Source organism: Cottoperca gobio, chromosome 8, assembly GCF_900634415.1.
Source record: "Cottoperca gobio chromosome 8, fCotGob3.1, whole genome shotgun sequence".
NCBI classification, from domain to species: domain Eukaryota; kingdom Metazoa; phylum Chordata; class Actinopteri; order Perciformes; family Bovichtidae; genus Cottoperca; species Cottoperca gobio.
The window spans coordinates 11333733-11345865 of NC_041362.1; the positions used below are offsets into that span (position 1 = coordinate 11333733).

General features: G+C 42.7%; 1 protein-coding gene across 3 annotated transcripts in view; it reads left to right on the top strand.

Annotated features, from left to right (window-relative positions):
* baiap2l1b (BAR/IMD domain containing adaptor protein 2 like 1b) overlaps positions 1-12133 on the top strand; it is a 31011-nt gene that overhangs the window by 17698 nt on the left and 1180 nt on the right. For all 3 annotated transcript variants that reach the window (XM_029436956.1, XM_029436957.1, XM_029436958.1), the window contains exons 7-13: positions 230-382; positions 762-917; positions 1954-2068; positions 2476-2683; positions 5768-5830; positions 7393-7612; positions 12001-12047. In XM_029436956.1, coding sequence (XP_029292816.1) covers positions 230-382; positions 762-917; positions 1954-2068; positions 2476-2683; positions 5768-5830; positions 7393-7612; positions 12001-12047 — 962 coding nt within the window. The remainder of the gene's footprint in view (positions 1-229; positions 383-761; positions 918-1953; positions 2069-2475; positions 2684-5767; positions 5831-7392; positions 7613-12000; positions 12048-12133) is intronic.

Below are 12133 nucleotides of genomic sequence, written 5' to 3' on the forward strand. Positions count from 1 at the left end.
AACACCTTTCCCCTGCAACAGAGAGATTAGGATATTCAGAAAGGAGTCCTGCTCCTTTTCATATCATTTGCTCTTGTTGGGTCTGTGTACAGATCGGCAGTGAAAGAGTCTAGATGGCTGTAAACCGTGTGGTCGGGAAGATAATACATGATGGTGTATTTGAGAAGATCCATTGAAATCGACTTATTATATTATTGTAATATCGTATTGCATGTGTGTTTGTCGTCAGTGCCTGGAAACGTTGACAAGCCGACAGATGGACATGCAGTTGTTCATCGCAGACGGCTGTAAAGAGGCTCTGCTGGAGGAGAAGAGACGCTTCTGTTTCCTGGTGGACAAACACTGCCTGTTCTCCTACCAGTTTGCCTCCTTCCACGAGAAGGTACAAGTCACTCCTGCCTCTCGCTATGTTACATTAAAGCAGAAAGTCGAAGCTTTAATGAACACTTTACTGTCTATGTTGTCTTTGTTGTTAAACTTAATGTGGGGTGAGAGTAAGCCAAATGTGTCCCCAGGGTTTTTAACTTTAGGTACATCAGATTACACTTCACGGAGAAAACTTTCAACCATTTAAAATGTAACCAAAACGTCACCGAGAACAATTATAAATGAAGAAATAATGAATAAATATTTCTGAACCCACAATGTTATGAAATGAACTTGCCTTGCCTTTTGTTACCATAGTGATGAGAATGTGTGCACTGTTTTTTTTTTTACTGATTACTCATGTTTTATTTTAATATTCTTTCTTATGTGGACAGGCCAGAGACATGCTGACGGCAAAGCTGAACAGCTGGCAGGACCAGTGCAGCGACGCCTCCGACATGCCCGACAGTGTCCTGACGATGATCGAAGGGCTGCGCACGGCCGTCTCCATCACACCTCTGCCCTCTCCCTCCCCGTCACGGCGCAGTATGGTATGGTGGGAGGGAGACGGGGACAAATACAGACGTGTTCTCGTGCTTAATGTGCTTTATCTCTTCTGTGTGGGAGAACACAATACCGCAAGATTGATTCATGATGGATACCTAATGGTCACACCTGTACACAGCACATGATTTCAGAGCACTTTGCTGCATATGTTTGCATTTTAATGAAAAGAGAAAAATGTCCTCTAAATAGTTTTAATTTGACTTGAGATTAAATACATTTATAAGGCATAATATAGATTAATATTCACATTAATGTAACCCATTATGTTTAATATTTCAATAGACAATAATGATATAGTTCAATTGACGATTGTTTAGATCTTACATTGTTGGATCTGTCTCTTTTACTAGATTGTAAATAATGCATCTTGCTAAATATGCTTTACAGGTTAATGTTTAGCTTTATGAGGCCACTACTGCTATTATTAAACAATCAAATACTAATAACAGTACTGGCAATAGAAAAAAATAGTATGTGAACCAGAAAAGGTCCAGGAGTCATAACATGTGGTTTGATATTCTTCAAAGTCACACTAATGGACAAGCACAAATCATATCATGATATATAATAATATATATAATAATATATATATAATCTCATGATATAGAACACTTCTGTTCTGCTTGAAATAGTAACATTAATTAGTAACACATTTTGGTGAATTATTTTCTTGAATGTTCAAAGTCAAAGAAAGTGAATCCTTGGATTTAGTAACTAGGTAAACCTTATTTTAGAGCAGTGATCGAAACCAAATGTTTCCTCCACAGGAGGAACTTTAGACTATTTCCCCCCCAAATAAACCTTTAATTATATTTGAGGAATATCTTTCATCATTTCAGTTCAAGTCACAGGATGACAATTGATTTGAGGCCAGATCAGGAAACACTTATTTGAGTGTTATTAGTTTATATAGTTTACATAGTGAATGACTCATAAATGTGGGCGATTCCAAAGGGTTCACTTTCTTCTTCTTGGCACTGTATACACATGCTAACATTATCATCAATGTTCTTGTGGCAGAACATGTCCACTCCGCCGGCTCCACCTCTGAAGGCTCAGACCAGTCCTCTGGCTAACATGTTCACCCAGGAGAACAACAAGACCAGTGTCACCAGCTCTCCCAACAACAGCATAGGTACAGTATAATGTGCATGGCGTTGGGTTTTCATTTGGCACAAGAACTGCAAGAACTATCCTCAAAGGTAAACGCCCTTTATCCCGGATTTGAGTATCACTTTTGTGTTTGCCGTTTTGCTGCCCTTTCATCACTGCAAAAATCTATTCCAGGATGAAATGGTTGTATCAAATAAACATTAATTATAAATGATTGTTGGTTGTAAGCCATGCTCTAGAGTAGGCAATGTAGGTCCATCTGTCAGTCCACCTCTTTGGTCCAGACTGAAATATCTCAACGATGAGTTGTCATGACATTTGCTACAGATATTCAAGAGGATGCACTCTAAAGATGATCCTCTGACCTTGTGTTGTCTACTATTGAATTCTCACTCTTCTTCCTCACCTTTCTTTCTCCCTCCCACCCAGAACATGAGGAGAACAATCTTCCAAGGTCTATGTCTGTTGCCACTGGCCTCAACAATATGGTGACGAGGCCACGTGTGCGCACCATCTTCCCCCACACTGCCGGCAACAACAACACACTGCTCAGCTTCGACGAGGGAGACGTCATCACCCTGCTCATCCCCGACGAGAGAGACGGGTGGATGTATGGCGAGCTGGAGAAGAATGGAAAGTGAGTCGAATCACACACGCGTTACATTTTGTCTGATATATATGTTACTAAAGACTATGATTACACAAATAAGGAAAGGCCCTTTAACTTTCTCCACAAAGAATCATGCAAAAGCTTCTATGTTTACCAGAGTTGTGCTAATAAGTTACTTGTAGTCATTCAGCCGGTGAAAAGCATAAAAAATGACCTAATCTAATACGACTAAGACCAAAGTGACCAATGAGTAGACGACTAAGAGGGGGCAGGCTTTACCTATAATATTAATATTTCTTGAAAATAATCAAGAATGTGTGAATTCACCATATTAACCTCCGCCTCATCATGGCCTTTATCATCAATTGTTTTAAACATGCTTGTCGTGTTCCTCCGTCCTCCTACCAGTCAGGTGATTGACACGACTTCACTGTCGTAACTGACCAGATGGTCCCTCGCCTGATTTTGTTATGCTCACCATGTGCACGTACTCGCACAGCTCGAGGCTGACCGAGTGCTGCCTGAGCTGAAATACTCATTGATAAGGAAATCAAAGTAAAGTATGGCCTGAGGGTCGGATGTAAGATAGTGGGCTGGAGCGAAGCAGAGAAAGACGTTCAGAGGAGCAGCCGCTCTCCAACACAAACAGGCACCAACCAAACCCACTCTGCCCAGGTCTCTGATGTTTGACTTCTTAAACAGGGATTTGATCTGAGACCCTGGAAGTGTGTTTTTGAATTTAAATCATTCATCAGGTTTGATCTTTATCACTAGCAAGGAAAATTAGCTGACAAAATATATATAAAAAACTGATCAAGGACAAAAAGGAAGCATTTCTGAGTTGCTTATTAAAAACAAAGTGAGGCTGCCGCACATTTAACTTTGGTCTTGCTGCCTCGCTGCTGAGAGCGGGGCGAGCTAGATTGCCTAAAGGCCTTAAAAGTGTATATCATCATGTTTATCAGATCACAGCGTCTGACGAGATGAGCTTTGCGTCCTGCTGGAGGTTTGGCTTTGATGCCTTTGGGTCTCTTGCTGGGTTTCTCCTTTTGTCTTATATCAGCTTTGATAGTGTTTCCCGGCAACTCGCCTGGCAACACCTAGTTTGATTCAGACACCCACACACACTATTGATGGACTGAGACAAGACGGTGAGCTCAAAATGCTCCAGTACTAATATAATGCATCCCAGCAACATGTTATATCTGACATGTGGCCGTGCATATTAACTGTGTTGGGAGGCTTACTTTTTAAATGTAATAGGTTACAGATTACTAGTTACCCTCTTTAAAACGTAAACTTAAGCCAGGCAGAGTACTCAACCCTGATCACTGTAAAACTTGCATTAAATGTTCTTCAATATAACTTGAATTAGGATTGGAATAGAGCAGCATGCATGCTTTTTACCATAAAGAATATATACACATGTGAACCCTTCGTATGGAAGGTGGAAATTATTTTTGCGATATTACGCGATAAGTATCTCAAACTTCTCTTGTACGTGCGAGGTAAACTTTTCTTAGTCTGAACTAAATTAATGAAAGTCTTGCCTTTTTTATTTGGGAAAAGCAAACTTGCTCCAAACACACACACACACACACACACGCACACGCACACACACACACACACACACACACACACACACTCCCTGCAGTCAGAAAGCTTTATCACCTGCCACCAGGCGGCCTCCTAATGTGTCACACCCTCAGGACCACAACGTCCGACAGCTATAATTATACGTGTTATTAAGCCATGTGCTTGTGTTTGTCTAAAAGAAAAAAAATGATACATGTAACTTGTTACTCCCAACACTGCATATTATTATCATCTTCACTTTCCCTACATACATTTGATCCCACTGTCTTATCATCCAAACAGGCTTGTTAGAGTTTTGCTTTCCTAACCAGAAGGAGTCAGTTGGGGAAAGCGAACACCCCCTTGTACCAGTACGAGCGACTTGTCCTTGAGCAAGGTTTTCATAAAAGCCAAGTAGTTTCAGTGAACATGTTCTCATTGAAACACCCCTCCCTAAATAAATAAAAGCTGTTATTAATACGAGTGAGGTGTATTTTCCAATAGGGAGTCTTTTTATCGCAGGTAGACGAAGGAAAGACCCATTCTCTAGGCAAATATTAACATTCATCCACAACAGAGGGCGAGGCTGACCGGCTACACACTGATTACGAACAATCTTGTACCATAACAACACAATGACACACTGTCCTTGGTCTAAGCTTGTGATAGAGAAAGGTTGTGACTCATTTTCAAAGAAAAAACCTTTTAATTCTCTCAGGTACTTTGCTTTAAACGTGTTTTCAAGCTGAAATAAACCATATTTTATCAGATCAAGGTGAGAAATTGTTGGAGCACATTAATTTAATGAAATCATTTGACTGGCTTCATCACGACGTTCTCAATATGGTTTTCAAATCTACATAATGAAGTTATTTTGGTGTACGTGTGTGTGTTTGTGTGTGGGCACGCACAAACAAATGGCTGCTTGATTTATCTTAGTGAGGCCTCCAGAAACCGACTAGGTCTCTGAAGTGGCGTTGACTCATTTATAAAACCAGCACAAAGTTTTATTCAGGCTCCAAACAAACACTAATCGTGTGTCGGCTCGGCAGCTTTGAGATAAGACCTCGACTACAAGACCTTGATTCATTCAAGTCATTGATTTCCTTCGCTTCTGATAAATGATGGAATATAAACTGTCCCCCAGCCAACAGGGAATATTTGCTGTTAGAAAGTGTAAAATCCCATCAAAATAAAGGATGGAGGCATTTGAAATGGTACTCTTTGATGATCAGTTTACAAATCAGAGGCATCCATTCAGGGTGTTTCCTGTGTGATGAATTTTTTGCTACCATAGGCAAACATCCACACAACATACACAACAACAGAGGACTAACATAGTTCTATAGTATCCCAGCAATACTCAATGTGGGGAAAAAGAAGCATATAGTGCTCTGTATCTCCTCATTGAGTTGCTAATAATTTAGAGAGGCTTTCAGATTGCTGTGCAATGAGAGCTGATAGGCAGGCTGGCAGGAGGATAGACCACAGATGTAATCATCCCTCACTTGGCTTCTCTCTCTTTGTGTCTTGCAGGAGGGGCTGGTTCCCGTCATCTTACTGCCGTGCACTCTCCGAACCTCTCGTGAATAGCAACAGGTAAGGAGACTCCACTTTCCTGCTCACACACACACACACACACACACACACACACACACACACACACACACACACACACACACACACACACACACACACACACCAGCAGGTTCATGTTGCAGCCAGCTGTATTGTTGGCAGTGTTTCCTCTAGATACTCCTGTTGGAGTGATAGCCTTTCTAACCCTATGGGGGACTTCTCCCGTTCCTCGACCTTTGATTCCTGTTGTGCTTAAGCCACATTCATTCACATAAATCTCCTCAATCATGTAGCCATATATAAGCCTTTCTGTTTTAAAAATGTTGGAAGGAATACTTCACCCCCAAAATGATCGTTTGTACATCAATTACCCTCACCCTGTGTTACCTGACATTTCCGAAGAAAACTTGCATGTGAACGAAGAATCAACGAAACAGAGAAAAGTCTTGATGAATTAAAGTTTGACAGCAAAACTATATAAAAACATCCATTTAAAAACTCTCACAGCTCGTGCAGTGTAATAAAAGTCTAATTTAAACACCTTACTATTTAAAACACTTCAATTCATCAAGACTTTTCTGTTTTTGGATTCTTCGTTCACCGCGAGAAAAAGTTTTCTTCAAGAGTTCAAGGTACTTGTTACAAGGGTTGTTTTCTTATTTCATTACGAATGTGTTTGCCACTTTATTTAATATGTTTGCCTACTTTTATTTTATTTTTGTCTTTCATCTGCACCGCCCCTTTGCTGTTGTAACGCTTTGACTTTCCCTGCTGTGGGACCCTTTTAACACTGGGCTGAGTAATTGATTGAGCATTGTTAAGTATTAATTTTTAAAACACTGTATGTGTGACATAACGAAATGTGAAGGAGAAAAACATTCATGAAACCAGTGAATTTTGTAACCATCAACCATCAAATCTGTGTAATTGGAAAGAATCTAAAATAGGACTTTCCATACAAGCTCAGCAAAAAATCAGGAAACAGGATATTTTGTGCTGATGAATAGATTTTGCTGCTGACGAGAGAGAGGGAGAGAGAGAGGGAGGGAGAGAGAGAGGGAGAGAAGGTTCAGCGAGTCGACTCCAGATTTTTCTTCAAAGAGACTAATCCCTGTCGGATTAATTTATTAGATCTTAATGTGCTGAACCTCCCACAGAGAGGCTGCCAGCCCACTGCTACAGAAAGTTTAAACTATAACCAGCGCTGGGGGACACAACAACACACATATACATCCTTGTCCTTTTATATAATAAGGACCCCCCATTGACCATATTTAGTTTGTACCCCATAACCTTCATTTTAACATCATGCCTATAAACCTGAAAATCAACTTTAAGATTAACCATCAGTAACCCTAAACTCACACAGCCCCTGAAGATGGAAATACAGGAGCACACACACACCACGCCAGGAGACTCAGGCAAATTAGTTTCTTCTACTGTCTTCTCCCTTCTTCCCTCCTCTCCTTCCACCTCTATATTTCATCCTTTCTTTACCTTCATATGTCTGCGCTCTATTATTGCCTTTTTGTTTCTGCCCTGTCCCCTCGTCTCTCATCATACCACCCCTCCTCTTCCTCCAGCGTGACTGCTGCCCCGTACCGCAGCAGAAGCGTTGTCAACCTCCACCATCAGGACACGGAGACAGACGACGCGACCATGGTGCTCCCCCCATCGGACTACAGTGACGTCCCACAGCGTAACGCCATCAAGAACAACATCAGTACCATCACCATAAACAACAACCACAAGCACTCGCCCACGCCCTCCGCAGGCTCCTCCTCCTCCTCGTCTGATCACACGGTCAGTCAGCGAGTCTGGTTTATGTGCATTCATCTCACATTTCCCCAGTTTTACCAAGAGTTTTAAGCCATGTGTGAATTGTTCCATTAAGCACAGTGCAGTTAAGCCCTGCCTTTTAAAACTGATTGTTCGAAAGAAATGTAATCATCCAAGAACACTTTGACCTGCTGTCGGACAGACCTTCCGGCCGTAGAGTCACGATAGAACTGGCAATGTGAGGCCACGTCTCACCTGATACCTACTGTACCCTCAGCTGTGCAGCCTTATCTCGACTGCTGATGACAGTACATGTGCGTGTTGCGTGAGTGAGTGGCGCGTGTCAGATGAGCTTTTTATGTCTGCCTTGGAAACCTGACCACACTCTGATACACTCTGTGTCGGCTCACATGCACAATAAAAAAAATCAATTATTGGGACTCGAGGGAAATTTAATACTGAGTTTGCTTCTATGGTGCGGAGATCTCATGAACTAATGCAAGTGGTTATTTTGGGTATTTTCATTCTCTGCTTGCACCAACAAATACTGATCCTATTTTCCTAAATAATTTAAGTGTTCGTAGGTGTTAAACAAACATGCTTGTCTGTGTTTGTTGGCCCAGTGATGGCAACCTACTGTATCCGGAGGATAACCTGCCTCTTGCCCAGGGCTTTTTGGGTCCTTTCCAGCCCCCTTTGACCCTGAACAGCACGTATAGTTATAGAAACAAAAAGGATGTATTTTTAACTCTACTTAGACTGTCCAAAAATTACAATAAAGACCCACCTTAGATTAAGATAGATGGAGAAAGAAGAAGAAGAAGAAATGTTTACACCAGGAAACGTGTCTTGTTTTCCACAATTGGTGTCTTCATCCCATACAACCATGTGAGGATGAACAGGCTGAATAGAGCTCAGCTGTAGAGAAGATCACCTTTGTTACAATAATCCCTGGTGTGTTGATAATGAGCCCTCCTCTCTTCCCCAGTAAGAGGCAGTGACATTGGGATAGAGATGAAAACAGGTCTGGGTCTCTCACCTAATGTAATAATGAAACTTTCTGTATCTCAGCAGCCAATTTTTTTTAATATATCATACACAAATGATAACATAGAATTCTTAAATTATTCTTGTATAATGTTCTTGGTTCAGCCACCTCCCATACCAACTTGGTTATAGACATTACTCTACGGATGTTCTTCCGTTTGCATACTATGCAAAGCTTCAACCAAAGTTGCGGTTTTCTTCTATGAAAGCATTTGAAGTTCTCCTGTGCTGGATAAATGTAAATATGCTGTGGTTCATCACGGTCAAACACAAGTCATGTCACAGTCCCTCTCGCTGTTATTCTGTGTGTATGTAGATGTTATGTATATATATATATATATATATATATATATATAATATATATATATATATATATATATATATAGATTATATATAATATATATATATATATAGCGTTGGGGTCTTAAGGGGTTGCACACATAGTTACCGGAAATACATAAGATAGTCGGGGATAGTATTATATCTCTCTCTATTCTCCGTCTTCGCGTCCTTCATACTATCTAGGTCTATACAGCCACTATCTCATCCATGATTATTGACAATCGCATTGCGCTCACTTCATGGCCTGCCTCCGTGTGCCCCTGCCTGCGTCTACGTCTCCTGTCCTCTCTGTCCTCTCCGCTCATCGTCGGCTCTCTCAGTCTCTTCGCTTCTCTGGTCATCATCTCGTCTCTCTCTCTCTCCAAACTAATTCAGCTCCTCAATCAATCTCATACCTACTGCAAATATACACCTGTGTGTGTGTGTGTGTGGTCGTAGTCTGCTCTCGCTCAGGTCTCTCATCCTCTCTCATCTTGTCCTCTCTTCATCAAAGATACTCTCCTCTCTCTTCGCTTCTCTCTCTCTCTCTCTCAATCTCTCTCTCTCTCTCTCTCAAGCATACACATCAATACTCTCATCTCTCTCTCTCTGTCTCTCTTGGAATCTCTCTCTGTCTCTGCTTCATCTCATCGCTCTCTCTTCGCTCGCAAATACTCCTCTGATGCTCACTCTCTCTCATCGATAGTGCATAAACTCCTCTCCTCTGATTCTCTCTGTCGTCTCTCCATGTCTCCTCTGTCACAAAATCTCTATCTGGTCTCGTCATTTGTCTCATCTTCTCTCTCTCTCTCATCTATGAAATCTCTCATCCTAACATCTCGTGGTGTTAAATCCCTCTGCGTCTCGTCTCTCTCTCTCTCGGATCCGCTCTCTCTCTCTCGTGGGGGATGGTAGAGCTCACTCTCTCTCTGCCTAGAGGTCGGCGTAGAGATAGCTACCTCGGTCGTCATCTCTCAGTAGCAATACTAACTCGCGCGCGCATCTCTCCAAATCGCTCCTCTCTCAGGCGTTCTTCTCCTTCGCTCTCTCTCATCCGCTTCTCTCCTACAATCTCTCGCTCTCTACAGATGGTGATCAATCTCAAAATACAAATCTGATGGGGGGGTCCTCTCACAAAAGAAAAAATCCATCGCCGAATCTCTCTCTCTCTGTGTTCTCCCTCTGATGTCTCTCTCAAATACACCGATTACTTGCATCCCTCCTCTCTCTCGAACAACAACTCATACTCTCTCTCATCCGGTGTCTCTCGTCCATCTCTGTTCTCTCTCTCTCTCTCTCTTTGTCCGGTCTCTCTCTCTCTCGCTCTCTCTCTCTCTCTGTGTCTCTCTCTCTCTTTCTCTCCTATCTCTCTCTCTCTCTTCCTGCTCATCTACTCTATATCTCTCTCTCTCTCTCCTCTTTCTCTATGTCATCTCTCTCTGTCTCTCTCTCTCTCGTGAAGGTACTCTCTTGGTCTCTATCGCTCTGTCTCAAATCTCGCCTCAAATAACACAATCTACCTACAAGTGACTGTGGTGAGAACAAACGTGTGTGTGGCTGTGTCCGCGGCCGCTTGTGTGGGCCTCCCCGCAAGCGAAAGGCCTGTGCCCGACACCGCATGCTCTCTCGCCCGGGCTGCCACTCTTGGTGGGCACGGCGGCAGTACTGGGGTCATCAATGCAGACAGAGTCGATGGCGAGGCGGTGTATTCCACCCAGGACATTGAGGCATCCCGTAGTTTCAACGACCTTATCTCCGGGAGGCAACATAAGGAAGCACAGCTCCCCACCCTCCGCCAGTAAAAGGAAGTAAACAGAAAAGAAAACCTAAAACAAGGCGGGACAGGAAGAAGACCAACAAAGTAAAAGACAGACGGGGAGAGAGGAAGGTTAGGAACACGCAAAAGGGACCACGGGAATGGGACTGGAGGGGGGGGGGGGGGGAAGGGGGGGGGGGGGGAGTGGGGAGAAAGGGGAAAAGTTTGAATGGGTGGAATGGGGGAAGCCCCCGCCAGCACGAGGAACGGGGAACAAAAGAGGTCGGGAGCCGGGAGGGGGCGCAAAAGGCAGGAAAAACAGCAGTCTGCCGCTGAACACGCTCCTCTGCCGGGTGAATGTGCCGTGCAGAGGGTGGTGGGCGTTGTCCAGGAAGATCACTCCCTAATTAAATCACCTATATAATGGACACATTACATTCTGGGTTAAATAAAGATTTCTGACATTCTTGATTCCGGGCCGTTTTGTGGCAGCATCCATAGTTCATTCAATTATGGCAAGTTAAATAAAGTTGGACACTAAATAAATGTAGTGCACAATGTAGTTAATAGGGAGTGCTGTATAACACAGCCTGTGCTTACATTCCCGATGTGTTTTCACAGGAAGATACAGGACAAGACATTTATTTATACGTTTTATAAAAAGAAGAAAAACTCCATGCTCTGATGATTTGATTATTTGAGTATGTTTTCTTTATATTTGTGCAATTAGGCTGCATGTCGATTCTTCGTTTCCTCCCCCATTCACTTTGGGGGTATTTTGCTGTCTTTGATGTGTGGGACCCAAAAAGTTCAAGATCAGTATGGTTAGGATGATTTCAATATATAAAACCACTTATTACCATATTTATCCAAAAACCCTCCTGTTCACTGGTGACCCTGCCCTACACATCCTGTCTGAGTTCAGGTTCATGGCACTGACTTTCACTTGTCATGAGAACTTAGTGCGGTTGATTGTGGAGCAGACTTGAATTTCCAGAAGGTCCAGATTCCACCCACTGTCTCGTGATGAGACACACGCTCTCCCTCACCTCATCCAGTGTGTCCAATCCTTAGCAGCCGTGTGTGTGTGTGTGTGTGTGTGTGTGTGTGTGTGTGTGTGTGTGTGTGTGTTGAGGTCTCGAAAAAGCGCTATATAAATTCAATTTATTATTAATGGGATAATTGAGGTATTTATAGTGTGAATGTGTCACGCTTACATACTTGTGTGTTACAGTGAGAGTTGGCCTTGTGACTCAGAGGTAATAGTGAATCTGTGTTTTCTCCTCAGGTGATGCAGCCGAATGGCACCTCCAGATCGCAGCCTGCTTACCTCGCGTAAGTCTCATAGCAACATGAACGCGATGCTCTCTCTCTCTCTCTCTCTCTCTCTCTCTCTCTCTCTCTCTCTCTCTCTCTCTCTC